Source organism: Mycothermus thermophilus (assembly GCF_041956435.1).
Source record: "Mycothermus thermophilus strain CBS 625.91 unplaced genomic scaffold VTJ04scaffold_7, whole genome shotgun sequence".
NCBI classification, from domain to species: Eukaryota; Fungi; Ascomycota; class Sordariomycetes; order Sordariales; family Chaetomiaceae; genus Mycothermus; species Mycothermus thermophilus.
In genome coordinates this window covers 2,243,565-2,270,675 of record NW_027191433.1, presented here as the reverse complement: position 1 = coordinate 2,270,675, position 27,111 = coordinate 2,243,565, and the positions used below count along the sequence as shown (strand labels likewise).

Here is a 27,111-nt window from a genome sequence, read left to right as displayed (position 1 = left end):
CTCTTAATCCAACGTCACCTCTTCCACCTCAACTCACTTCCCAAGATACATCTCAGTTGTTGATATTAGACCAGCATCAGATAGGCACAGAAATCATGACACCAGACGCATACCGGGCTCGGGTTCACAAGTTCTCATGCAAACCGCCAGACCACAATGCCGCACGTCAACGCGAGAATCAACGCCGACATCGCGCAAGGGTCAAAGGACACATCGCCGAGCTTGAAGCTTTGTTGGCCTCGACCCAGAGCCAACTCGCCGATGCGCTGAAGCAGATCGAAACTTTGACTGCGGAGGTTGAGAGGTTGAGGCGAGCTCTGGGCTCGAGGCCCGATGACCCTAAGGAGGTCAAGCCTCCAGTTGAGTCCGAGTCGCGGCGAGACAATGTACCCGGGATGGATATCGCTTCCAGTCCTGATCAAACAGTTTCTGAATTCCCTGATACTCCTACGAGCATCGACTTATCTCACGACACGCCCTCCACTCTCGCACTATCAACCCCAGCGACGGTGGCCTCTCCGCCCTGTTGTTGCACAGAAACCACAAACACAAGCCTCGATGAATTCCCGTGCGCAAAAGCAACCTCTTTGTCAGGGGCGATATCAGCACCCAATCCCTCGCTATCCGGCCCATCCCATCCACCAGCAGGAAATAGTATAAACTCCGCCAACACCGTCGCCGAAATGGAAGACCCCAACGACGATCATCCCCTCCTCCCTCCCCCGCAACCAGGGGAATCGACCATCACTTGCCGGGAGGCCTTCGAGATGCTGCGGGACCATATTCTCAACATCAACGGTGCCTCGTCTCCTGACTTGGATTTGTCAGTTGCGGCGGAATGGTTGAGGCCCGGGTTTCGCCGAGCGGTGGTCCCCGGGTCGGGATGTAGGGTGCAGACGCATATTTTGTTTGCGTTTGTGGATCGAGTTATGTCAGGTTGATAACGAAGTTTGGGGATGAGAGGGGAGGAAAGTGATAAAGATACAATTAATTCGTCATTTCTTGTTTTTATCTTTTACTTTCTTTTCTTTTTTGTTCCCTTTTAACTTCTTTTTTTTTCACATAAATGGATGTTCTATATTACTCTTTGCAATCCATTATTCTCCACCAGTTTACCTACATGACGCCGAGGTACTCATACATCACCCGTTCACCTATCACGTCCCCAGAGACTCATCCGTCTCAACTCGTACATATTACTTACATCAGCGTTGTAAAAACAAACACTCCACATAATTAGTGGATGAGGTAACATCTCACTCCACGACCAACACCTGAACTACAACGTCAACATACCCCCCATTCGCAATCCGGCACTCTTTTCCGGGAAGGATCCTGAAAATCCCACGGGGCCCAACCACAAAGTCATCCACATGGTCGTGCTCGTCGCCGGAAATGCGAACATCCAGCCTACCCCCAAGCAGCGTGCAGACCCGGGTCTGCGAGGTGTGGGCAGAGAATCGGTGAATTCTGCCAGAAGGGACTGTGATAGTGCTCATTTGCACGCCGGGTGCCGCGGGCGCATGCGCTCGGATGGTGATGGACGTTGAAAGGGCGCGGAATGATGAAAAGCCAACGCCTGTGAGGTTTCAAGGTTGGTTAGCAGATATGTACTTTCTCGTCTCCTGTTGTTACTCGGTCTGGGAAAGGGAAATGGCAGTTAACTCACCCTCTCCACTGGCATCCCACCACTCCCCATCGTCCCTCTCCCATTCTTGCATCCGCACGTCATTCTCGCTCGGCAGCCGGCTCGCCTGCAGGGGTCCCATTCTGTTGCTGGAACGGCGTCTCGGTGTCGTGGCAGACGCCACCAGCAGCTGCTCTGAAGCAGGAGCTCCAACCTCTGGGATTTGCCGGGAGGTCTTGATTTTCAACGTCCGCCGGGGTGTGGTGGGAGTCTCGGACACGACACGCCTCCTCTTGGGGGTTGGAGAGATAGCATCAGCATCTCCGTCGTCCTTGGCATTCTCATTTTTTCGAGCACCGGGAACAGACAATGTCAGCAGACCCGGTCGTCTTCCAGATAGTATGGTTAGCTCCGATCCAGGGATCTTTTCTGTGGGAGTGTTGGCTGTCGGAGTCTTTGGCTCTCTGGTAGGTTTCGGCTTGCTCGGGGTCACCGGCTTTGGAGCCCGGGTCTTCCGAGTTCGTTGGGAACTGAGTTGCGGCTCGGACACTACTCGGCGTCTCTTTGGGCATGGCGATATCTCGCTCTCGCCCTTGGTTTTGTCCTCAGCACGATCAGTGAGGCGGGACGCGACAATCGCGAGTCGGACGGACCGTCTGAGGAGAGAGTCTGGCGTGCCCGGTATTCCGGGAGTGTCCGGTAGTGTGGGTAACCCAGCACACGGGACGTTGTCCGGAGCCGGTACCCCCGTAATCTCATCATCGCGGTTGGTATGGTCGCTTAGCTTTCTGTGTTTTATGCTGCAACGAGACCCATTTTTGAACAGGAGGCAGTTTCCGCAAGAACTGGTTTGATGGCCCGCAAAGTTCTCGATGAGCGCACTGGTTGCCAAAGGGACCCGAACACAGTCGGGGAACGGTCTGAGGTTGAGTCGGCAATGAGTGCACGCCCGCTCAGGGGAGACCTTAACCCCGGTCGACTGTATCAACAGCCCAAGGATTTGTTTGTCGGTGAGGTCCTCATCAATCGTCTTGGTCGGAATGAGGTCGCGGATATGGGGCTGGCTGAGCAGGAATCGCAACTCCGGTATCGTTGGCATGGAAACGTGGCCCTTGACGCATGATTTGACGCGCCTCCAATGATCCCGCGCACGATCAGAGGATGCCGATGAGGTGCTGGTGGCTCCTAACAAGCGAGCTGTGGGCGATTCAACAGGTCTCCACTCGATGCTTCGTCTGGCCAAGTACACTGGATATCTTGGGTTTGACAGTTCTTCAGACGTCACGGGTCCCTGTGTGACGATCTTGGGCTCAGCTCCGTCGTCCGTATTGTCGAGAACAGAAAGCGTGCCGTCAAGATTGTCGTTGAGAAGACAGCCACGGTGAGATCCCTTTCACTATGGTGAGTATCAGTTCGATAATATGACTATGTTCCTAAAATGTACTTGAAAATGATGGCCAAGGTGCATCAGTGTCCGAAACACTCGACGACAAGAGCGGATCGGACAAATCCATGGACGTTCAAAGACCGTCTTGTCGAGCTCGTATTTGTCGGGTAATAGCACCCCGTATGTTGTGCTAAGCTCACCAGATGGTCCTTGACATATAATATCTTAGCAGGGGATCTTCTGGGATTGAACCTTGGGATGGCAATGCTTTACTCACCAGGCCATTGGTCGTATGGTCGGTCTTCATTGGCCATGAGGCAGGCCTCCTTTCCTCCCAGATTCTCGAGACCCGGCTCGCGAGCCACCCTCTTCAATCCCTCGTCACTGGGCGTGTCAGGACGACTTGGCCGTGATAAAACACGTTGTCTAGTTGGCCTAACGCTGATCTGAGAAGGGAACTTGGATTCGGCTTTTCCAGACGATGGCACTGCCAGTCCCCGATTGTGAGATGTGGTGCTGCTCTGCCCTTCAAGAGCTCTGCGATGACGGCTTGACTCAATAACGGGGGATTCCGCCAGGGACATATATCTCTTGGAGACTACCACGGGAGGTTTCGAAGAGCCACTGGACGCAGTCCAGTTTCCCGGAGCAGCGGTTTCATACTTCCCCAGGTCGGAAAGCGTGCCGTCAAGATTATCGTTGAGCCGCGTAGCTTTGTGTAAGTTCTGATTGCATGGTCAATGCGAGATCAGTTTTGGATACTGGGGACCGGGAGTCGTACGGAAAAGTGCAGTCCAAGACTCTGAAGGCTCGGAAGCAATTTTCTGCAGGACCGCACTGGACAGATCCATGGAAATTCAGGGTTATCAGACTGTTGATACCCTGGAGGAATCACTGCGCCCCATGTCGGACAGCTGAGGCCCTCGTCATCTGTAGGTATTGGCGGAAATGTCAGCCCCTTGAATGAAGCAGAGGAGTATCAATTGCAGCGGGTCAATGACAGTACCTGTCCAAGTCTTGTATAGACGGCTATCGATGTTCAATGTCGAATCTTGTGGGACATCGGCCTGTCTGGATTCGGACTCCGGATCTTGAAACCTCGGATGCTGAGAAACTCCCACCATCCGTGGATGTCGTGCGAATCGTCTCTGACGATGATGCCCTTCCAGGTTGGTTCTGGATTTCGAGGGTGAGTAGACACACAAGGGCTAGAAAAAGATTGGATGACACGCAAAGAATTAAACATGAGCTAATAATGGGAATCACGCATGAACCTCCGAACAACCTCAAATTACGTCGTCTTAACATTACCAAGTACACGAGATACGAATTATCAAATGCATTGTAACACATTCTGGGAGCAATCAAGCAATGGCTGACTTACCATGGGAGTCGATGAGCTCTTCGCTACTGATGCCGGGCTGCTCCTGTTGACAAACCATCGTTTGTCGAACGTCTGGCGTGGAGTTGACTGCTTCATCGTAGACTTCGTTGCCGGTAACGTGGCGAATTTTTGAGGCCCGCGAAAGTGAGTTGAGAAAACAGTAAAATACAAAAGAAAAGGAAGGAAAGAAACACAAAAGGAAGTCGGGCAAGAGTTCTCGAAATGTGACTCGGAAAGAAAATGGTTTTGTGTGATTGTGGGTTGAAAACGAACGGAAGTGAGACAAAAGTAAACACAGCAACACCGAAGATTGGTAAGTCGATGAGAGATGGAAAAACAAATGAGAGGGGAAAACGCGTCTTGCGTGACTCGACGAGTCCCAAAGAGTGGAGTCAGGATGTGTTGTTGTTGATGCCTAAGAGGTGTAAACGGGCAAGTTTCAGGATAGAGAAGGGGGAGGTTATAGTGATGCAAGTAGTTTGTCAGTTTGTTCATCTTAATACTCTACACTGTTGGCAAATAAATACGTGACATCGTGCTTCCGACGTCCCTTGGCTTCACCCGCCCATCTCTCCATGTCTTGTACATCTTGGCCATACATGCAATACTAGTCCCACACACAACTTCCCAGGGCCAGATCACAGTCAGTACTTCACCGACACCTCATAAACCACAACCTTGACATCTTCACGATTTCTGATTGCACAGATATCACCCGGGTTGATGCCAAAAGAGTCTCCAGGCTGGACCACAAAGGGATCCATATTCCGGACGAATCCGCCAATAGAAACATCCAACCGGCCTTTTGACACTATGTAGAGCCGGGCCTGTGACATATCAGCAGGGAATTGGTAAATCTTTCCAGGCTTGACCGTGACTGTGTCCATCTGGACACTGGGCGTAGTCGGGCTTGGTTTCAGCAGGCTGATGGGCATGAAAGTCACTGGGCGGAGGGAAAGTTGGTGGTTGTGACGGCTTGGGTTTGTTAGCGAAATGTCATACAACCTGTTGTGGGTGCTTGGAGTATGGGAGGACTAGAGGAGGACTCACCCTCGCTTGGAGCTTCACACTGTTGCCCATGAGCCACGCTCTGCTGCTGCAAGTTCAGTCCAGTATCCTCGGGAGACTGCTCGTCTGATGCGAGTTACTGTCGATCTGAGAGCGGCGTCTCGGTATCATGATCGATTTCTCCAGATATTGGGCGCTGGGGCGGGTTGCCGGCTCCATGGGCACCTTGGGAACCGGGATCCCTTCGCCTTTGCAATACGTCCGCTGCCTGCCTGAAGCTCGACAGCGCCTCTTGGGGCTGGGGGGTACCTCGACATCGGAGTCGGCCTCGTCATGATACTCATCCTCGGTATGCTCATCCTGAATCTCATCCCCGGATTCGTCATCGAAGACGCCGTGGTACTCAATTTGAGAGTCGTAGTCAAGCTGGGAGTCTTCCTCATCCTGACAGTCATGCTCAGGTTGAGAAATGTGTTTCATCCCGTCCGCCGCTTCCTTTCTCTTCGCAGAGCTGGCGACATGAATAGTCGGCTCCAGCGAGTGGGCCGAGCTATGTGTTTTGGAGCTCCCAGCAGCTCCTGAGTCTGCCGAAGACAGGACAGGCTGGGGGTTTTTCTGACCGGATATCATCAGAGACTCTCCCGACCGGTGATCCGCCAATCCTTGGTGCCTTTAATACTGCAGTTCGTTCCTGTCTTTGTCACGAGGCAGTTTCCACAGGCCCGGGTCTGGGTACCCCCAAACTGGCCAATGTGGCTTGCGATTGTGACAGAGACCTGGACGCAAGTCGTGAACGGGCCGTCGCCCCTTCGGCAATGGGTGTAATACCTTGCTGGCGAAACCTCCTCCCCCGTCGACTGTACCAAAAGCCCTAGAATTTGCTTGTTGCTGAGATCGCGGTCGATGGTCCGCCGCAGGCTCAAATCGCGTACTGGCGACTGGCGTAACAGGAAGAGCAGCTCTGGGACCCTCGGCATGACAATGGCCCCTTCAATGTGTGCGGTGATGCGTGTCCAATGTGAATATTCCGTTGATTTCTGCCCTGCTATCATAGGATCAAAAAATGCGCGGAGCAATACGGTCTTGTCAAGTACATGTATGTTAGTGGTGGTTTCGACAGTATTAATGATACGGGAGGGAAATGATGGACTTGCCAGGACCTTGGCCGGGACCTTGGGCGGGGCTTCGTATCAAATCAGAACCAATTCTGTCAGAGACCTCTGAGAGCGGCTTGTTGACTTGGATTGCCGTGCCATTGCCTTTGTCGATGTCATGATGACCGGACGCTGTTGAGTCGTCGTGGTTGTTGGTGCGAGACTTTCGTTTCGAGGAACGGGTTGGGCCACCATTGTTCAGAGCTGGCATTTTTGACCTCGGAGCCGAGGATACACGAGGCTTCTTCCTGGGAAATCCTTTGCTACGAGTTGGTTCCACCATCGGTGACTCGGCAAGAGTCATATGCTTCCTGGATACGACCACTGCGGGTCTTGTGGCATGCTGGGCCGAGCTGCTCGTATTTCCTGGAGCAGGAGTCTCGTATGTCCCAAGCACCGTAAATATGCCATCCAGATTGTCGTTGAGATGAGTACCGTAATGGCATTTCTATCCACAAGGTCAACACTCCAAGTTGAGAAAGAGAGCTGGACAGACATACGGAAAAGTGGGCGGCCAAGTTCTGCATCGCTGGGAATAACGTTCTGCAAGTCCTCACTGGACAGATGATGGGGTACTCGGGGTCATCATTATGCACTTGATAAGCCGGGGGAATGAGTGCGCCATTGGTTGGCTCTTCAAGGCCAGTCTCCGGATCTAATTGTCGATGCAGAAGGATGTTAGTGCCTGCAGTCGCCAACGAGCATGACAGTTTCGTACTTGTCCAAGTTTTGTAGTTGCTTTGGTCGATCAGTAAACCGGAGGCCACTGAGCCTGCGCCGATCTGGCTTGTAGCTGGCCCAGATCTGTCAACAGCAAGGTTTGCCACGTTCCTCGAGACGTTCGAGGCGCTAGCAGAGCCGTTACCTGACGACGCCGGCAACGTCGAATTCATCTTGATCAATCCTGGTTAGCATCGGCTGTCGCGAACAGACATGAGACGAAAATAAATGAGAAACACTATTTGTCGACGTCAAGATGATCGTCGGCGGTCAAGAACAAGGTGTTGTTGATCCTGAGAATGAATCGAGCTTGGGAAGAACACGATACCAGCCAGAAAGCAGAAAGCATGACTCGGTGCTTGCTTGGGCTTAATGAATCAATCAAATCAAAGTCAACTTACCTCGACAGAAGCCGATGAGTTCTCCATCGCTACTCTCGATGGGCTCGAGTCCGCGAGGAAGAGTTGGTGTAATCGTGACATGAGTCGCATTCTGAAGTTGGAAACTTTCAGAGATGGTCAATCTCTGTTTGGGGAACTTTCTTTCTCGTGCAAATAGCTCGATCTGGAGTCAGGATCGAAACCGTCGTCGAGAACGTCGCCGAGAACATCATGGCGCCGAGCACCAGGACTAATGTTGGGAGAACATTCACCCAAAGAAGGCCAGACTTTGGATGCGTGAACTGGTCTGGTGCCTCATGAATAGCAGGTATTTACCTGAGTTTTACAAGGAACATGAACAATTTCTGTTGACATGGCCCTTGACGGAAGACCCTGAGAAATAGGCTTTGTTGTATTATTATTGACAACTCTTGGACGCACACATAGGATTCAGTCTCATCTAGTTGATCAATCAACCCGTTATAACAATTTTCACTCTTCACTCGTCCCTAAGTATGCCCTCCATGACCTACAGAAGCCCATTCTGAAACAAAGCCTCCCGAAACTCTGCCTGCGACAGCTCCGATGACACCACCACATAGACATCATACCTCGTCGCGTTCAGCGAATGCACCTTACACTGCCCCTTTCGCAAGAACTCGCCAACCCGGGCCAAGTACTCGGTCAAATCTGGCGCGGCGGTAACCGACTTGGCGATGACGAGGAACTGGTCAGCACAACCTGTAGCCATCCGATTCTGCCAGTAGACGGCAACCGAGGGCGGACCTCCTGTAATCAGATCTACGCCGGCCACATATGTTTTGACCTCGCCGGTGGACAAGTCGAGATACTTGCCGTCGACAATGGGGTATCCGTCGACGGTCCAGGGCTGGGTTACGCGGTCGCCAACAACGCGCAGGTCCTGGGTGGGTGGCTCGGTTGTGTCTGGCGGTTGGGTGCTGGGAGAGGGATCCATGGTGTTGCCTTTGGAGGAGGTACGTGGGTCAGTAAGCTCCTGACATCAGCTCTAATGAGATGGGCGGTTTACCTTTGTATGACTTGGAATGGAAGCAAGTGGCGAAATTCAGAAGAAAGGGATTGACGACGAAGTCTTTGGCTTCGACTGCCTTCAGTCAGACCAACAAGTCAAAGTTGGGGTATTGGCTGGTTTGTCTCCTTGTTGCTTGTGTGGGACGTGAAGGGTAAAAAGTACGTCATCAACGGAGATATTCACTGGGGCAGGCTTCATACCCAGACAGCACATTCGAGATCATGCTAGGCTGACGCCAAGGGACGGCAGGTTTCAATGTAGGGACTTAATTTACGACAGCCTTCTTACTGGTCCCCGATCCAACGGAGCGTCGATGTTGCCGCCAACAGGTCCAACGTATCACCAACACCTTCCTTGTCCAACTACATCCATGGACTCAATCCCCGTATAAGACACAATGCCTGTTGACATACCTGCCAGATACGTTAACGTACGAGGTCGCCTCTCCTCAGTTATCATTTTGACCTTGTCAGCGACACCCAAGTACTAGTCTCGGGGATAAGGATCCATCACCCTAGGCAATCTATTACCAGCGGTATCATTGGGTTGTCGAGCTAGATGCGCCGTGCCCGTACAGCCAACATAGGACCGGGAACATGGCATACAACCTCCGTATGACTCAATTCAACTATTGTCGCATGAAGGATCGCAAAGGTGACAGTTGGATGGTAAATTCAACGTCATTCATCGGTCATTGCAGTCCTTCAGTCATGTCTGTAGCGACGGGTAGGACTTGTTGGCTATAGGTGGGATGTCAAGACATCGGCGGTGAAGACGTCGAGAAGAGGTATAAAATGAAGACGATCATCAGGCTAACCCATGGCTCAACAGTCTGCAGCATCGCCCCAAGCAATTTTAATAACTCTCGGGAGTCTACCTGACTTTGGTCTACTCACCGCCGCCAACATGAAGGTAATGTCCCGCCTCCCAATCCCAAATCTTATCCCTAACACCAGGCAGAGATGTTAACCAACCCTCCTCCAGACCTCAACCCCCCTCTACCTCCTCAACCTCGCCCTCACTGCCCAACCACTTCTGGCAGCCCCGTTGGGCTCGCCCGCTTCATCGCCCAACCCTGCCAACGCTCTGGTCAAGCGGTGGTGGTACCTCAACTGCACCAATGGCCGAACCGACTTCTGCAAGTACTATCAAGACACATCCTGCGTCCAAGGGTCGGTTGTGTCGCAGGACAATTGGTGCTGGCGCAACTGCGAATGCTATTGGCAATACGAGTGCTCCCCGTTTACCGGGTGTCTGACGGGAGAGGAGGTTGGTAACGATAAGTCTGAAGAGAAGAAGGGAGACGAGGGTAATAAGGTGCCGGAGACGGTGGGCGCACCTGAGGCGAGTGCTGTGCCCAAGGCGGAGTAGGGCGGTACTTGGAGCCTGAATGTCGGCCAAAGGAGGTATGTTGAGGGACACTTGACGCTGTCCTATTGTCTGGAGATACATTCACGTTGGAGAAAATCACATTTCTGGAAGTCTTACACAATATTGCGACCCCTACAGAGGACTTGCTGCGGAAAGTGAAGTACTTACCCTAACCCTCATCCACTTGCCCAGCACGTTCCCTCACTGAAGCCATTGTTGCATCAGCCGCTGCACAACACCAATTTCCTTGACGGCTCTGACTGTGTTGTGACTCTGTCTTGAGATCACACTCCATCAACAACTCGTCATGACACATCCAAATCCTGGTTTATCTCAAGTCATCATTGCTCCCTCCCGACAGTCCTCCACAGGGCGCGTCTCCATCTTCCTCGCAGGCACCACAACCTCGGACCCGACGCGTCCTGACTGGCGCAAAGCTCTGACGAACGCTCTGAGTCACATGCCCGTCAGCATCCTCAACCCATTCCGCTCTGACTGGCAGAAGCTTCTCCCAGAGGATGCTTCACACCCTCCTTTCCGTGAGCAGGTGGAGTGGGAGCTGGACATGCAGGAGCGCGCCTCCATGCTGGTGGTGTATTTTGGAGCAAAGACAGATGCACCCGTGAGCTTGTTGGAGTTGGGTTTGGCTGCGGGGAGGAAGGAGGTTATTGTTGTTTGTGAAAAGGGGTATAGGAAGAAGGGAAATGTTGAGCTTGTATGTCAGAGGTACAAGATTCCGGTGTTGGATGGGGATGGGGAGTGGATTGGGGAGGTGGGCAAGAGGGTGGAGAGGGTGATTGAACAGGGGAGTGACCTCGTCAGCACTTGAGTCTCACTAAGATCACAGGGCATCCAATGTCAATCTCTGAAATGTCATGAAAAAGAGATCAAGAGAATTTGAGTGCCGGAGCGAGTCTTGAATAAAGTGGACCTGATTGCCATGTGGCCCGAGCTCTGTCACGCAATGAACCCCTGGCCCGGATCTGCATTGAGCGGGTCCACCCCACCGTCCCGCCGGCCCGCACTGTGCCCCGCATCGGCCTCTCACAGTCTGCAACCAACGGAGGGAGGCTCCGAAGCGGCAGTGCCGTGGCCTTTGACTCACCCTGAATCCCGAATCGGCCACGCTGACCTCTTAAATTTCACGGCGCCGACTCCGCGACGCGACCACATCTCAGGTCCTGCCAGACGGCTGAATGCGCTCCCTCGCCAGATTCCATACATCCTTCGCTTCGGTCCGACCCTATTTCCCACCCGCGACCCCGTTCTGGCGATCAATTTCTTTTAGGGCTTCTTCAACCATGGCCACCATCACCGTCCACAACTCCTTGAAGCCCGGGGCCCCGGTGCCCTTCGTGCCCAGGGAGCCCGGAAAGGTGTCCTGGTACGCTTGCGGACCGACCACCTACGACCTGAGCCATCTGGGCCATGCCCGCAACTACGTGTCGACCGACATCATCCGCCGGATTCTCATGCATCATTTCGGCTTCGAAGTGAAGTTTGTGGTGAGTTTGTATCTCACCATGTCATGAGATCTCACTAGTCGCTGATCATGGTCGCGGACTGACCCCACCAGATGAATTACACCGATATCGATGACAAGGTTTGCCAACCAGTGCCCCGCCAACCACCGCAGAGTGGTCTCCTGACTTTCACAGATCATCATCAAGGCGAGGAGAAAGCGCCTGCTGGAGCTTGAGAAGGAAAAGCCCTATACCCCCGAACAGATCCGGGATCTTGTGACCAAGGCCTTCCTCGCTTATGCCGAGAGCAACCTCTCCCTTCTCACTGCCGAGCCGGGCCTGGACGAGCACAACTATCTTCAAAGGAGGGATGCTGCGTACGGAAATGTCCTGTCCGGAGGTACCCTCTCAGGAGAGGGTAAGCCAGGCGATGCCGAGGCCAAGGTGAAGATGCATCTCAGCAACATGGACTCGGCTGCGCAATCTCTGCGGGACTCGACTGGGTTCGACGGTGCCGAGGAAATTCTCCTGCCCTACTTAGACTCTCTCTACAAGGAGACCATCGACACGAGCGACCAGACCATCTTTACCAACCTCACCCAGGCCATGGAGAAGGCCTTCAACGACGACATGCGGGCACTGAACGTGCTGCCGCCCGACGCCGTGACACGCGTGACCGAGTACGTCCCGCAGATTGTCGAGTTCGTCCAACAGATCATCGACAAGGGGTTCGCGTATGAGGCCAACGGCTCTGTCTACTTCGACATTGCCGCCTTCGAGAAGGCCGGCAACACCTACGCCAGGTTGCGTCCCGAGAGCAAGAACGACAAGGCTCTGCAGGAGGAGGGAGAGGGTTCGCTCTCCAAGAACTTGGAGGGGAAGAAGCGGCCGGGTGACTTTGCGCTGTACGGGTCCTCGAAGATCCTTCTGCTCATAGATGGGTTTGACTGACTGGATGCAGATGGAAGAAGTCCAAGCCTGGTGAGCCGTATTGGCCCAGCCCGTGGGGCGCCGGACGTCCTGGCTGGCATATCGAGTGCTCCGTCATGGCGTCGGACAAACTTGGCTCGCAGATGGATATCCACTCCGGCGGTATTGACCTAGCCTTCCCTCACCACGACAACGAGCTGGCTCAGAGCGAGGCCTACTTCCATCAGGCGGGTAGCGACCAGCACACCTGGGTCAAATACTTCTTGGTATGTCAAACAAGGGATCGAAATGTGTCACCGGGGTCGACTGACGGGAATAGCACATGGGCCACCTCTCCATCGCGGGGAGCAAAATGTCCAAGAGCTTGAAGAACTTCCAGACCATCCAGGATGCTTTGGCCACCACCTACACCGCACGCAACATGCGCATTGTCTTCCTCATGGGCCGCTGGAACGACGGCGTTGAGATCTCCCAGGACATGCGCAAGCAGGCCGACAGCTGGGAGAGCACAATCGATGTGGGTAGTATGTCTTTCACCTTTCTCTGGCATCTGCTAATCATCGCAGAATTTCTTCACCAACGTCAAAGCCAAGCTGGCCGCCGCCGGCTCACCGACCGACGGCCTCAAGGACCTGTCGCTGGAGGATAGCAAGGCTCAGGCCCTGATAGAGGAGCTCGAACAGGCCAAGAAGGACTTGGACGCCGCCTTCCGGAACTCGTTCGACACACCTACCGCCATGCAGGTTATTCTCCGCTTGGTCCGCGACGCCAACATCTACATGAACGACAAGTCCGTCGAGCCCAGCCTCGCCGCTCTCGAGCAGGTTGCGCGCTGGGTTACCAAAGTCGTCGGCATCCTAGGTCTCGACGCCGGCGCGCAGCCGCCATACGACGGGCTCGGCTGGACCTCGTCGGGCGCCGTCGCCGCTGCCGACTTGGATCCCAAGACGGCGGTCAAGCCGTATGCTGATGTCTACGCTAAAGTCAAAGCCGAGATCCAAGCTCTCGGTCTTTCGGCGTCGTCCATCCAATCCCTCCTCAAGCAGCAGCAGCCCGAGGCCGAGTTTGCCGAGCTCGAAAAGGCGGGCGAGCGCGACGTCGAAAAGCTGGCGATGCCGTACCTGCGCGCGACGTCGCGGCTGCGTGACGAGCTGCGTGCCGTTGTGTCGACGCTGGGACCGGCGACTAAGCAGGCGGTGCTGGCTCTCAGTGACCGCATTCGCGACTATGATCTCACCGATCTCGGCGTGCAGCTGGATGATCAGATCGACAAGCCCAGCTTGATCAAGTTCGTGCCGGCGGCCAGGCTGATTGCTGCCCGCGAGGAGAAGGCGGCGTTGGCGGCGGAGAAGGCGAGGCAGAAGGAGGAAGGTGAGTGATTTCGAAAACTACTTGAAATCAACGTCGAAGAGATGGCTAGATAACTAACGTATGACCTGCAGCCCGCAAAGCGAGGGAAAAGGCCGAAGAGGAGAAGTGGGCCAAGGCCAAGGTGCCGCCGCAGGAGATGTTCAAGGCGGACGCCAAGTATGCCGAGTGGGATGCCGATGGTCTGCCGACCAAGCTCGCCGACGGCAGCGAGGTGCCCAAGAGCCAGGTCAAGAAGCTCAAGAAGGAGTGGGAGCGCCAGAAGAAGTTGCATGACGAGTATTTGGCCAAGTTTGGTGGTGGGGCGGCGTGAGGAGCGGGGAATGAGGGGAGGTCATCCGGAGGTTAATAGGCCGAAGGGTGGGTGGTGAGGAAGGACGTATTGGTTCGAGCATATTATAGACACGAAAAGAAAAGGTCTGCTGCTGAGTTTAGTTGCTTTGGTTGTGCTTTGGGGGATGGTGAGGAGGGCCGTCCTGAGTTGCCGACTCGTGCCTACGCATTCGGGCTGCTCAACCTGTGGCATCGTGACCGGTCGCGTCGCTGGGGTTGCGTTGGGGGCGGATTTGTGAATGCAGGACCAACTGCAACTGCACGCTTTGGACCACCACCAACTTATACCTGAAGTATCCCTTCAGAACATGCCATTTCCCCATCCATGGTTTCCGACCTGGCGGATCTCAAACTTGGCCAATCCAGAAACACACAAACTGCAGGCTTGAACGTTGACAAGGTGTCAATTGGTATGACACGAGACAGAGGATTCGGGACGCGGAGATTTAAGGAATCCTTGAATGGTCTTTTTGTTTGTTCCTTGCTGCCGGTCTGAGTCGGGAGGAATGGAATGTTTGGGTGCTGCAGCTCGGAGGTTTAGCCGGGCGTAGCTGGGTGGCACAGCAACATTCCCTACCGAAGTAACCCCCCGGCAATGCCGTTTGCACAACAGGACAACAGAACAAGGGGCTGCATTGTTGGTCAGATTCTTGCGGTTGGGACCCTGGCGTTTGGTTACCAACTGCACGTTTCGTGCTGGGCTTCGTCCTTTTTCAAGGATGGTGAGAATGCTAGGCAGCGGCGTAACAGATCCTCGAACCACGGTGGTTTGTGTATTTTGGAGTTTGACAACCGAACATGGTTCCAGGCCCGCTCCAACGGCTCGGATGATTCCGTTGTGTTGTGGTGGTGATTGCTTGGTTGGGAAGAAGGGGAACCAACGGAGTGTTTTCCGCGGCTCGATGCGACGGTGATCGCTTCGCTTCGCTACGGTGATGGGTGAGCTTGACGGGACTTTATTGATGGGTTGATCCCTTCTTGGTCTGCATCTGTTCTTCCGCATCTTTCACCACCTGGCATCAACGTTTTTTGAGGGCATGGTGTCCACTGTCAACCACCGACTTCTTGAGGTCCGCTTCGGATGGATGAGTTGAATGTGTTTTGAGCGTCAGTCCGTGTGGCACGCATATTCGTCGACGAGGAATCCCAAACAGCTGATGTGCGTTTGACGGTTGGCTCCGCTCGACTTTTATACACCGGCGAGTCAACAACACCACTCTTTCTCAACAACCCGCCGCGACTCAGCTCTTCAATTACCTCATCACATGCCATCCGTCGTGGACCAACCTCTCCCCTGAGACCGCGAAACATCCGTCTCACTTCATCACCCCCAAACCCATCCCCCTACCTCCTACGCGCCTCCTAATATTCCGGACTATCACAATGGACCCATTACCAACCTTACCACCCCGAACCTCCTCCCTCCCACCACCACCAACACCCACCCCTCGCCCGCCCCCAGGGGTGTACGAAGACGGGCTCATCCCCCACCACCCCAACGACCACGACAACCTCCCCGAAGTCGTACCCGACGACTACAACCCCATCGCCCACGAAAAAAGCTACCCCGAACTCGCCCCGCCACCGGACGTGCTCCCGACATCATCAACATCATCCTCTCCCCCGCCAGGGGAACTGACTACGTCGTCTTCGGTGGGGAATCTGTTTATCGCTGCAAATTCGGGGGGACATCGGAGTCACCAAACAAGAACCGCCTCACCACCAGCAGCACAATCAGCGTCAGGAGAGAACAACGTTTTCTTGGAAGCTCTGGCGCAAGGGAATCAGCTGTCCGCACCACCGCTCATCGCCGGGCGAGTTCCCAACACCGGGGCCGTGGTAGAAGCGCTCCCGCGCCCGTCGGGAGTGCACTCGCTGCGACGGGCTTGGAGTGAGCTGGGGGAAGGGGAGGGGGTTGGGGATGAAGGGGGTGCTGCTGCCAGCAGGAGCAGGGAGGGGAGGAGAAGGAGAAGGAGGCGGAGGGTGGGGTTTCCTTGGACGTTATTGCCACTGGGAGGGAGGAGAAGGGGTAAGGATCGGGATGATGAGGAGGAGGGCGGCGGGCAGAGGGATGAGGGCCAGGCGAGGGGGGAGAGGGAGAAAGGAGGAACAGTAGAGCATGGGGAATATACTCGCAGGGATGAGTGTCGGTGGTGTCGCCGCCGGAGGAGGAGGAGACCGGTGTGGAGGAGGAGTGTGTTTTTGGTTGGGCTGGTTGGGTTGGTGGTGGCAAGTATTTTGGCGGGGTTGTTGGGAGGGGTGGTGACGGGGAGGATTGCTTGGGGTGGTAATGCTCGTGGTGGTGGTGATGGTGGTGGTGGTGATGGTGGTGGTGGTGAGGGGGGAGAATAGAAGCTGGGTTGTGTCTTGGTATAGAAGTCACGCAGGTATGTGCTCGTTGTTGGACGGATACCCCCTACCGACGTGTGGTTTAAAGGATGGTCATTTGTTGGTGGCTTGAGACGAGATCTAAACAGATTACGCGGCCCAGATGTCATCATTGGACGAGAATGGCCGTATCTCGTGGTCTTCTCGACGACTCCAACGCGTTCAATGAGCTAGATCGAATGAGAAATGAACATCGCCCATGTAGTCAAAGACTGCCATCGTCTGAGTTGGTTTGAAGAATACTTGCCCAACGCTCTCAGCATTGCTCAGTATGACGTAGTATGTACAAATAAATTGGCTTTCGTGGTTTAGCCGTCGGAGGTGTTCACTACCTACTCCATATCGCTAACTCGTCGGGCTGAACCCGGCGCGGTCCAAGCGGTCCACAATGGCCCATACGCGGGGGTGGCGGTGCTCTGCCTCCCGAGATTTGGGCCACGACAGCTGATGAGTCAAGGCTCAAAGCTCCATGTTGAAGAAGAATGTTGTCTTCATTCTTTTGTTGAGGAGCTACATCTTTTGATGGAAGGATTGTCGATAACTCCTTAGATTTCCCTAGAGCTCAACCCCATAATTCTCACCCCCGGACATCGTCGTCTCTAGTGCATCAGGCACCTTCATGAACATCTCAACCGCTGTTATTGCTCAACATGCTTCTCACGTCCGTCATCCAAGATGTATCCGGCTCTATCATAGCTCAACCGGCAGGATTCCACCCTGATGCAATATTCACATGCGCCTTTCCCGGCTGCCTCGGCCGAGATGGATCACAAATGCGATTTGAATCCCAATGGGCCCGAGAGCAGCATATGTGGACACACCGCAACTTGGACGACGGAGATTCTGCTCCATCCCGATGCCATTATTGTAATGTCATCTACAAGGACCTCTCACAACATCTCGACGACCACCACCATGGCGGAATCTTCCGCGCCACAGCCAGAGGTGATGTCCGCGCCGTCTGGTCATGTCTCTCAGAGAATCCCGATCTCGTCTCCACATACGACGAGACCGGAGAGATCCCGCTGCATACGGCAGTCAGGCACGGGCAGGAGGAAGTCATCAGGTTGCTCCTGCGCCGAGAATCTCGTGACAATACTACCAACATGTACACGTCGGTACCAGTGCCCGACAGCATCGAACATCGCCGACCTTGCGAGACCGCACTTCACATCGCCGCCACGCGTGGATTTGAGAGCATCGTCAAACTCCTTTTGGACAATGGCGCCGAGGTCAACAGTCGGATGCTTAAAAGAAAGTATGGCGACACCCCGCTACACGTGGCCGTCACTGCCGGGCATGTCGAAGTCACACAAGTTCTGCTGAATGCTGGCGCCGATCCCAACGCCCGAGCCGGCGAGTTCATCTCTCAAACTCCGCTCCATCGCGCAGCGCGAGCTGGATTCTATGTCATAGTTCGTGACCTTTTGGAAGCGGGAAGTCATGTCAACGCTCCGGATGGGTACACCAACCCGGGGATTACCGCCTGGAATTACACGGCGCTCCATCATGCCGCCTCTTGGGGCCATGCCGCCACTGTCGGTCTTTTGCTTCAGAAAGGGGCCAAGGTCAACGTCAAGAGCCAGTCACAGGGCTTGACGCCCCTCTTCCTTGGGGCGCAAAACGGCCACGAAGACGTTGTCAAAATTCTGCTGCGGTGGAAAGCCGACCCCAACATCAGAAACGGCTCGGCCAAGGACCACACCGGCCTTCCTCTCTACTGCGCGGTTCGGAACAAACATGAGTCCATAGCCCGTCTCCTCCTTTCCGCCGGGGCTCGCACCAACTTCCCAGAGCTGGGAGAATCTACGGAGCATCAGTCCAAGGGCATGCCTCTGGTTCACCTTGCTATTCGCAATCACCAGCCGTCCATGCTGTCCCTCCTGCTCTCTCACGGCGCTAGTGCCAGTACGAGGGACAGCTCTGAAGATGGCGATACCCCTTTACACGCGGCAATCAAAATCAACGACGAGGCGATGGTCAGTGACATCTTGCGTTGTCGCGGAGTGGATGTTGAGGCCTTGAACGCCAAGGAAATCACCCCTCTCCAATATGCTGCTAGGTACGGCACCGAGCGGATCGCCTGGGCCCTCATCGTCAAGGGCGCTAAGGTGGAGCTTTGCAAGGCCGGATATGCCCCGCTTCTGGAGGCCATCATTCATGGCAACGACGGCGTTGTCAACGCCCTCGTGTGTAGCGGAGCGGACGTCAACGCTCGCTATGGGGCATGCAACACTAGTCTTCTGCACGAAGCAGTTCACGCGGGGAACGAGAAGACTGTGCAAATCTTGATCGAGAAAGGAACCGCCATCGAGGCCCGGGATGATAAAAAGACGACTCCTCTGTTGTTTGCCGTGAGGAAAGGATACGTGGGAATGACAAAAGTCCTGCTAGAAGCAGGCGCCAACGTGAACGTGCACGACATCGACGCGAGGGGTACCGCTCTGCATTACGCCGTTTCCAGAAAGAATATGGAGATCATAAGGCTCCTGGTCCAATACGGCGCCGATGTGAATGCTATTGAAAGCTACCCCTGGTGCAAAGTGGGCTTTACGCCGTTACATCATGCCGCTGCGTTGAGCTACATTCCGGGAATCAAGTTCCTCCTGGACGCTGGGGCGGATCCCAACATCTCAGTACAAGGACCCCTCCCAGGAACGCCTTTGCACTGCGCCGTCACGAAAATGGAAGTCGACTCCGTAAAGGCTCTTCTCGATGGAGGGGCCGACCCAAACGGGGCCGACCTAAACAAGAGGTCCCCTTGGGGCGCGCATCCGCTGACTCCGATCTGGTACGCCCTGCCACAGTTCAGCGACCATATGGTTGCGTGCGTCATTCTTGCCGGGAAATGCAAGGAGGAAGTGAAGCTGCGGTCGGTCGGGATTGTTAGAGCACTTCTCGAAAAGGGATGTGATACCCGCGGTCTGTACCACGGGAAGACCCTGTTGGACTGGGCATTGGAGCAGGAGGAGGAATATCCTGAGCTCTGTGAGGTTTTGAGGAGGGCAGGGGTGCCGTGTTTGACGAGGAAAGAGGAGAGGGTTGGTGTCCCTGACCGCGTAAAAACTGTGGAAGATGGTGGACAGCTTGAATCGCCTTGGTCTGATGAGGACTCTTGGTGAATCAAGCTCGAAGGTGGTCGATGGAATGGACTCAGGACGGACGGTTTAGACTGAGGGACACTTACAAGCGGATGTACAGTACCCAACTACCTAGTTCTTGTTCATTTTGATCTTTCTCTTTCTTCGTTTGACTTTTTTATATCCCCCAAGCTCATGCTATCACCATCCCAAATGCTTGGTGTTGCGGCTGAGGTCATCTTGCATGGAGTACCCCTGTTTTGCTGGATGGACGATGTTTGCCCCACTGACGCGTTCCTCAGCCAACACCAAGAAGACGCGTCAGGAACATCACCATCAACATCACCATTTTCGTCTCTCTGGCTTCTCTGTGGTTCTTGTGCTTCACCAAACTCTCCTGCTCTTTGATTTCAGTTTCACATAAGGTACTTAAACTTTTAAAACCCCAACTCCACATGTCTCAAAAGCGACCAGCTTCTCCATCCCCTGACGATGAGCCTCGTAAACGCCCAGCCCTGGACAACATCCAATTACCCTACGACCCAGTCGCAGACCTGCGCGCTTTCAACTATTACGAGTTCAAACTCAAGCTGGCAAAGACAGACGCCGAGCGAGAAGTCCTTCTCAACAAAAGATGGGGTTACATTTCAGGGTCTGCCAACCTCGATGACCGGTACAAGGAGGACACCCTGGACCCCAAAACGGCATATCGCTTTGTCTGCATCTGCGATCTCCCCTTCGACGTTGAAGAAGCTGTAGTCTCCAAGGAGTCGGACCAGCGTCGGGATCAGGATCAGGGTCAGGGCGGGCAGGATCAGAGGGATCCGGAGTCCCAAGGAAACACGGAACCTCCTGAGGCTGCGGATGCCGACAAACCCGCCTCAACCGAGTCCGCGGAGTCCAATGAGACTCCGAAGCCCAAGTGCGACAATGGCAAAACTTGCTTGTGCTGGAAGCCCGCAGATGAACATCCCGATCACCCCTGGAAGATCTCGTACGCTGGCTACCGCAAGTACCAAGATACGTTGGACCATGCGGACCTCCGAAACCCGGCTTTATTTCACCTGGCTCTCCCCAAGAAGCATTACATGGTCGGCATGCTCGAATTGCTGCAGAACCTCATCCTGGACTTCGCCGAGGCGGATTGCGTACAGGAACAGTGGGCCATCTGCGAGGCCCTGGCTCTCTACCTCGACCGCGTCGTGTGGTTTGCGGCTCCGTAAGTGCCCGATTTTCTTTTTGCGCCTTTTCCAGGAGAGGAAATTGCTGACACCCTTGACAGCCTCGGCCGCAATAACCCCATGATGGACGCCACGTGCAAACTCATTGGGCGCATCATCCTGACCACACTCGCACGTCTTGACCGTGAGGAGTTCCTCGAGGAGCCAGAACGCATCCCCGATCTGGGCCTGGTCATGGGTTGCTTTATCACATGGGCGTATGACGTGCGCGATCACTGGAACGTCCTCAAATGGGGCAATCCGGTGTCCTTCGGCCCAACAAACGATTCTCCGCGTTACATGGCCAACAACAGCGACTGGTGGTGCCCCCACAACTGGGATGAGTACGTGGTTGCCTATGCGGAGGCCTATGACATCCCACTGCGCGGGCCCGAAGGTCTTTCAAAGGCGCGAGAGAGGGCCTTTAACGTCTGGAGCAATATTCCTTCTGACAAGTTTAACATGGACGACGATGATGATCCCTTTGGCTTTGCCGCTGCGCTACAGCGGTACAAGGAGAACTACAAATTTGTCACCTCCCAGTTTGCTGGCATCCAAAATACCAAGATCCCCATTGGTGGCGATAACCTAGACGTTACGTCCTGGCCACGGGGCATGCGAGCGAAGCACCACCACGACGCGGAGGGAATGCCGGATAACAGGGATCCACTATCCACAGAGAGGATCAAGGCGCTGAGGGACGGGGAGGTGTTGGCGTTGTCGGAACTGGGTGAGGCGGAGCAATTTTTTTGATGTAAGATTAGGACTGAGGTGTAATTAAGGGTTCTCAGGCATAATGGCGTTGTTTGGTGTTTGTTTACATTGGGGGGTCGGGCTTGTTTACTTTCACTCAGGGGTTGTTGCATGATGCTGCATGGCCACTGGGACCCAGGCAGCCACAGACCTAGTTGCATGTCTGCCTTGGACAACGAAGTGGGGTTGGTCATGTCTCGGTTAGTTGTATAAATACTTACTCATGTATTATTATGAAGACTAGCCATCCTCTACTTTGTTTAATATTTATTTCTCTGCCATTCCGTCCACCTCACCACTCACCCATCACAGTGCCAAAGACTAGGCAACCTTGGAACCATGCCACCCGCTCCTCCACCACCACCACCACCTCCGCTGCCTTCGTCCTTCCCTAATGTACCCCCTCCCCCATCAATCTCAACAACAACCACCGCCAACCCCCAACTCACGCGAAGTCAGCAACAAGCCCTCCCCGTCCCATCCATCCCCGCCACCGGCCCTCCCAACACCCTCCTCCTAAGCCTGCTGGTCTACAACGGCTACCCCTTCTGTGACCACTGGGAGTACTTCATCTCCGCCGCACCCCCCGCCCCGCCCGTGGCAGAGTCAGAGTCAACGGCCACCTCTCCCGACGACGAATCTTCCCACCCGTCCGACGTCGGCACCATACTCCAGGCTAAAGGAAACGTGCGCAACGGGTTCGTCCTGGAGGCGAAGCGCGGGTGGGATATTTCCCGCCCTGAAAACAGGCCGGATCGGAGGGTGAGGTTGGGGTGGGTTGATCGTGGGCTTTTGGAGCCTGTTGAGGTGTCATTGTTTGGGAAGGGATTGGGGAGTGGTGAGGGAGATCCGGTTGTTGAGGAGAACTGTGAAGCGATATGTGGGTTTGAGAAGATTGTGTTCAGGGTGCCGGCGCCGGAGAAGACGCTGAGAGACGTTGATGTTCAGGGGGTAAGTGGTTTGAGGTTTTGGTTCTGGTTTCTGGGGCTAACTGGACATGATACTAGGTGGAGAAACGGACGAGGGTTACGCAACGCAATTGTCAGACGTGGATTTTGGAGACGGCCGAGTTACTTGTGGAAAAGGGAGTGTTGGATCGGAGTGTGATTAAGTATTTGGAGGCTACCAAGCAGGTGTAGACGATTCCCAACCGAAGAGCAACTACACGTGTCTTCGGGGCAATGCACATAATAGAATTGTTGGTGCTCAAGCATTCCTCCTATGTCCCGGAACCAAGCCTCGAAGCCTAGGACGGCAGCCTTAGCAGCTTCATCGGCAACCATGTTGGATTCCCTGGGGATCTTCCAGAACTGAACTCTCGTGCCAAGTTCGTCCAACCGTTCGACCTCGCCAAATATAGCCTGCCAAAGATCCTTATTTTCAACGGGAGTGTTTTCAGTCGTGACCCAACCATTTCTAACCCACTGCCTAGCCCATGCGGTCGATCCAGACACCACATATTCGGAATCAGTTGCGAGCACAACGGTCGGAATCAAATCGAAGACCCAGTCCTTGTAGCGAAGGGCTCCAGGCACAGCGCGCAGCTCGGCCCGATTGTTGGTGTGATGGCCGAAGGAGTCGCCAAATGGTCCCCGCCATTCAAGGGAGTTAGAGGCAATCCGTGGGGTGGGCGATGGCTCGTGCCAGAACGCTCAGCCACCCCTTGGAAATAGATCGTCGGCGTTTGACGACAGGAACCGCTGGCGTGGACAACCATTGCGTCCCAGTTTTCTCTGAGCGTGTTCCTGAATCTGTCAGTCGGGCTGCCATGTACAACCATACAGGCGCAGGATATTGAGCTTACCTCCTGGTTGTCCCGTGAGGATGTACAAAGGAGACATCGATCGTCGGCGAGGGACCGGTTGGGGATATTCTCGTCGTGAACACCCTTCCAGTCCCTGCTCGCGGGGTCCAATCAAAGTCCCTCAGCTGAGGATCAGACCACTGATCGCTAGGACAGACATCGCAAAATTTCGGCGATGCCTGTTGCAAGACTTTTGGAAGCGGAAGTCTGAGCGGTAGGTTGGGATGTTTGTTTCCCTTCTAGGGGGTATCGGTAACGGGGCATTATCTCGGCACAGTCCAGCCAAAGTCCACATGCCTAGACCATAGTTGAACACCACAGTGAGAGAAGCAACATTCAATGCTAACTACCAGTGTCTGTGGAAACAAAACTAGAGGGAGGGGATCCCATCAAACAAAGAAAGGGATATCACGAGCGCGAGGAATTCGTGGGCAGGTCGAAAGCGAAGAGCTCAGCGTCAAAACATCCCGCCTCAGGAATCTAGAGAGTTGAGCATGACGTCAGAATAACAAGATGGACCAATTGTCGGATCATAGGATTCCGTTCCCGTTTTCAAACATAGGTTCTGCTCCCAGTAAAGCACAGATATTTATGCTTCTGGCAATTCCTCCTCTTCAGAGCTTGACGAAGGTCTACACTAGCGAGCTCTCAGGATCAAACATCCCCCCAACGTCCTCCCAACTATTCGGGCAGGGCTTGGTCTTTGCAGCAGCCCGAGAAGCTGCATCAGCAACTCTGTTCCATTTTCTCGGGATCTTCCAGAACTTGACCGTCTTTCCAAGGCATTGCAATCGTTCTACCTCCCCGAGAATTGCTTCCCACAAGTCCCGGTCCTTTACAGGGCGGTTTCCATCATGAACCCAGCCTTTTTCCATCCACTTCTTAACCCACTCCGTTGATCCGCAAACTACATACTCTGAGTCGGTAGCAATCACAACAGTATGGAAATCCTCAACTAGCCAGTCGCGGTAACGCAGAGCGGCGAGCACGGCCCGGAGTTCGGCCCGGTCGCTTGTCTGCTGGCTGCTGTGGCCGAAAGGCCCTTTGAGCTCCAGGCGGCCAGATACGACAAGCGGTTGGTCTCCCGTTGACCCGTGCCAGAACGCCCAACCAGCTTTTGAGTTCGGTTGCCCGTTGTTCACACAGGAGCCGTCGGTGTGAATAAGAAGAACGTGATGGTCATTCGGGAGCGTGCGTCTAGGCGTATTATTATGTTACTAGGTACATCATGACACGGCTGGGACTTTGGATCTCACCTGACAATCGCCGGCTGGAAGGGCCTTTGATATGAAAACACCTCCAACGGAGACGCGACACTCGGCGGGTGAAATATCGTCGGTAAAACCCGCCCAGTCCCTATCCTCGGCTTCCAGTCGAGAGAGGGGTGTATTTCGGAGTCTGGATCTTCGAAATCGTGGTGGTCTTTGTCGTTGTCGCTGCTGGCACTCAAATCCTCACATATGTCTGGGCAATCCACGCAACAGTGTCGCTTGTGAAAGTCCGTCAAAGGGTAATTAGGGGACAGTGAATGGAACCTGGACGTTGGTGAGAGCGTCTTGCTGCCACCTTGATGCATTAGATCGATGGACGTACGTGGTGTAGCTGACTGAGAGACCTGCAGTGTGGGGGTCAGGCACAATAGGTTTGTCGGGTTATGCTGTTGAGTTGCTCGCCTCGAAAGGTGAAAGAGTCTGGCGAGTGAGAAGTAAGTACTTCTTCCAGTAGGGCCTGTTGGCGCGTGATATAGGCAGGCCTTCTGCAGGCTCATGGAAACGCCAGGACTGGTGGATGTAAGTCGGACAACCCCCAGGGAGCGCATCACCGTCTTTCTTGTTGAACACATCATGGGTGTAGACTTTGTTCCTGAGTCAGCCGGGCGCTCAGTCGGAGAGACCACCTAGTTGTCCTTTGTTGATCTTGCGGTCACCGCAAGGTGCTAAATTAGACAAAATGTATTCCTAGACTTAGATGGGAAAGAAGAAAACAGGCGGGAGTAGAGCTCTCGGTCTGCCCAGAGGAAGATATCTACATGACGCTCTTTGTCTGGCAGCGTTTGCAGGCTGCAGGCACACATTGAACGGAATGAACCAAAGCCTGGTCCCAAACGCTGTTCCAAGCTGACGCCTGTGTCATCTTGGTTGCAAGGCACGGCGCCTGGTCCAAAGAAGTCACCAAAGAATGCCGAACTCAGATACCTAGTCCGTACTCCGTATGTCATAGATGCGCCGCAGAGCCAAGCTCTCAGTGTTTAGCTACCGAGTTCAGGGGATCATACACTCCCCCAATATCCAAGAACTGATCGGGGCGTTGCTCGTACACAGCGGCCTTCGCAAATCTGTCGGCAATTTTGTTATCCCCCCTCGAGATCTTCCAGAACTTGATGGTGGTACCCAGCTCGTCGAATCTTTCCACCTCACCAAGTACGGCCTCCCAGAGATCCCGATTCTTGACGGGTTTGTTGTCAGACGAAACCCAGCCATTCTTGATCCACTTCTTGACCCAGTCGGTTATCCCCGCCACGACGTACTCGGAGTCTGTGGCAACGATAATCTCGTGGTGAATTTCGACAGCCCACGTCCGGCAACGCAGAGCCGCGAGCACAGCGCGCAGTTCGGCCCGGTTGCTGGTCTGAGGGCTGTCGTGTCCAAAGGGTCCTTTGCCCTCGAGACGGCCAGACAGAACATTTGGATTCTTTTGTGAGCCATACGGGAAGGCCCAGCCAGCTCTTGGATTCAGTTGTCCATTGTCTATACAAGCACCATCCGTGTACAGAACGAGGGTCCACCGACCGTGATCCTTGACCATTGTCCGATGAGATTTAATCAGCGTTATCTTCAATGTAGGTTGCATGTGCTTTGCAAGATGTCGAGTAGTCAAACCTACATGAAAGACTGACCAAAGGGCCCCAAAATGAAGTCGATCTCTTCCACCGGTGATGGCTTTGTTGGGTCTGGCAGAAACCTGGAAGGGAACAGGCGACCAGTCCCTTGCCTCAGCTTCCAGTTGAATGAAGTGGGTATCTTATCAGATCCTGAATGGTTGTGACATGATCGTTTCCAGTCAGCGATACCCTCCTCATATCCGTCATAATCGTCGGGGCAATGCATGTAATACCCATATAGGCCTTGTTCCAGTCTTCTGGATTCTCCTTCCGACACGTGCCGCACAGGATTTGAAAATGAGTGCCGCAAGGCGGTCGAAGTTTTGGGTGGATTGCTGGCCAAAATGCTCCAAACAAAGTTGAACGCGGACATGGTGGTGGCAGTGAGGGACGCGAAGTACAACGGCTTTGTGAAACTGCTTGGTGGCGATGAATCCGCTGAACCTGGGGACGTTTCCTATAGGTGTATAGAATGTAGTACCTATTAATGGGGATCTCTAACTGTGGAGGTCGGATTCCGGTATTGTTGAACTGGGTGGCAGAAGCCACGGGGCTCTCGGAGCCTCGGCCCTTGACACCGATCGCCACCCTCCACGCGGACCCTCCGATACATTCCCCCGGGCCGGGGAACTCAGCCCTTAACAAAGACAACAGTAAAAATGGTGAGGAAGATTCGAAAGGCTGTTCTTTTCAGTTTTGTTGAGCTAGTACAACTGCTCTCAGGGCTCAAGGAGCTTTCAGACCCCGACGAGGGGATTCTGTTTTGTGTATTGAGTCCGGCAGTTCTGCCTACTGCTCGATTCACTTTT

General features: G+C 54.3%; 11 protein-coding genes across 11 annotated transcripts; 7 read left to right on the top strand and 4 right to left on the bottom strand.

The window, feature by feature from the left end:
* Positions 1 to 1,256: 1,256 nt before the first annotated feature.
* VTJ04DRAFT_10383 (uncharacterized protein) lies at positions 1,257 to 1,769 on the bottom strand (the record flags this gene model as incomplete). Its single annotated transcript, XM_069358116.1, has 2 exons — positions 1,257 to 1,579; positions 1,670 to 1,769. The coding sequence occupies 2 exons, from the start codon at positions 1,767 to 1,769 to the stop codon at positions 1,257 to 1,259; spliced, it is 423 nt and encodes a 140-aa protein (XP_069215117.1).
* Positions 1,770 to 5,502: 3,733 nt separating this feature from the next.
* Positions 5,503 to 6,771, bottom strand: VTJ04DRAFT_10382 (uncharacterized protein; the record flags this gene model as incomplete). The annotated part of the gene is made up of 3 exons (XM_069358115.1): positions 5,503 to 5,956; positions 6,235 to 6,451; positions 6,561 to 6,771. 3 exons carry the CDS (start codon positions 6,769 to 6,771, stop codon positions 5,503 to 5,505), a joined length of 882 nt encoding a protein of 293 aa, XP_069215116.1.
* A 1,418-nt stretch (positions 6,772 to 8,189) lies between these two features.
* On the bottom strand, positions 8,190 to 8,636 carry VTJ04DRAFT_10381 (uncharacterized protein; the record flags this gene model as incomplete). Its single annotated transcript, XM_069358114.1, has 1 exon — positions 8,190 to 8,636. The coding sequence occupies one exon, from the start codon at positions 8,634 to 8,636 to the stop codon at positions 8,190 to 8,192; it is 447 nt and encodes a 148-aa protein (XP_069215115.1).
* A 981-nt stretch (positions 8,637 to 9,617) lies between these two features.
* Positions 9,618 to 10,082, top strand: VTJ04DRAFT_10380 (uncharacterized protein; the record flags this gene model as incomplete). Its single annotated transcript, XM_069358113.1, has 2 exons — positions 9,618 to 9,623; positions 9,696 to 10,082. The coding sequence occupies 2 exons, from the start codon at positions 9,618 to 9,620 to the stop codon at positions 10,080 to 10,082; spliced, it is 393 nt and encodes a 130-aa protein (XP_069215114.1).
* Positions 10,083 to 10,389: 307 nt separating this feature from the next.
* Positions 10,390 to 10,911, top strand: VTJ04DRAFT_10379 (uncharacterized protein; the record flags this gene model as incomplete). Its single annotated transcript, XM_069358111.1, has 1 exon — positions 10,390 to 10,911. One exon carries the CDS (start codon positions 10,390 to 10,392, stop codon positions 10,909 to 10,911), a length of 522 nt encoding a protein of 173 aa, XP_069215113.1.
* A 472-nt stretch (positions 10,912 to 11,383) lies between these two features.
* Positions 11,384 to 14,156, top strand: VTJ04DRAFT_10378 (uncharacterized protein; the record flags this gene model as incomplete). The annotated part of the gene is made up of 7 exons (XM_069358110.1): positions 11,384 to 11,587; positions 11,659 to 11,685; positions 11,741 to 12,450; positions 12,507 to 12,741; positions 12,795 to 12,992; positions 13,042 to 13,846; positions 13,918 to 14,156. The coding sequence occupies 7 exons, from the start codon at positions 11,384 to 11,386 to the stop codon at positions 14,154 to 14,156; spliced, it is 2,418 nt and encodes an 805-aa protein (XP_069215112.1).
* A 1,403-nt stretch (positions 14,157 to 15,559) lies between these two features.
* On the top strand, positions 15,560 to 16,528 carry VTJ04DRAFT_10377 (uncharacterized protein; the record flags this gene model as incomplete). Its single annotated transcript, XM_069358109.1, has 1 exon — positions 15,560 to 16,528. One exon carries the CDS (start codon positions 15,560 to 15,562, stop codon positions 16,526 to 16,528), a length of 969 nt encoding a protein of 322 aa, XP_069215111.1.
* Positions 16,529 to 17,214: 686 nt separating this feature from the next.
* On the top strand, positions 17,215 to 19,686 carry VTJ04DRAFT_10376 (uncharacterized protein; the record flags this gene model as incomplete). The annotated part of the gene is made up of 1 exon (XM_069358108.1): positions 17,215 to 19,686. One exon carries the CDS (start codon positions 17,215 to 17,217, stop codon positions 19,684 to 19,686), a length of 2,472 nt encoding a protein of 823 aa, XP_069215110.1.
* A 413-nt stretch (positions 19,687 to 20,099) lies between these two features.
* On the top strand, positions 20,100 to 21,617 carry VTJ04DRAFT_10375 (uncharacterized protein; the record flags this gene model as incomplete). Its single annotated transcript, XM_069358107.1, has 2 exons — positions 20,100 to 20,863; positions 20,927 to 21,617. The coding sequence occupies 2 exons, from the start codon at positions 20,100 to 20,102 to the stop codon at positions 21,615 to 21,617; spliced, it is 1,455 nt and encodes a 484-aa protein (XP_069215109.1).
* A 339-nt stretch (positions 21,618 to 21,956) lies between these two features.
* On the top strand, positions 21,957 to 22,756 carry VTJ04DRAFT_10374 (uncharacterized protein; the record flags this gene model as incomplete). Its single annotated transcript, XM_069358106.1, has 2 exons — positions 21,957 to 22,568; positions 22,625 to 22,756. 2 exons carry the CDS (start codon positions 21,957 to 21,959, stop codon positions 22,754 to 22,756), a joined length of 744 nt encoding a protein of 247 aa, XP_069215108.1.
* Positions 22,757 to 25,662: 2,906 nt separating this feature from the next.
* Positions 25,663 to 26,226, bottom strand: VTJ04DRAFT_10373 (uncharacterized protein; the record flags this gene model as incomplete). The annotated part of the gene is made up of 1 exon (XM_069358105.1): positions 25,663 to 26,226. One exon carries the CDS (start codon positions 26,224 to 26,226, stop codon positions 25,663 to 25,665), a length of 564 nt encoding a protein of 187 aa, XP_069215107.1.
* Positions 26,227 to 27,111: the final 885 nt, after the last annotated feature.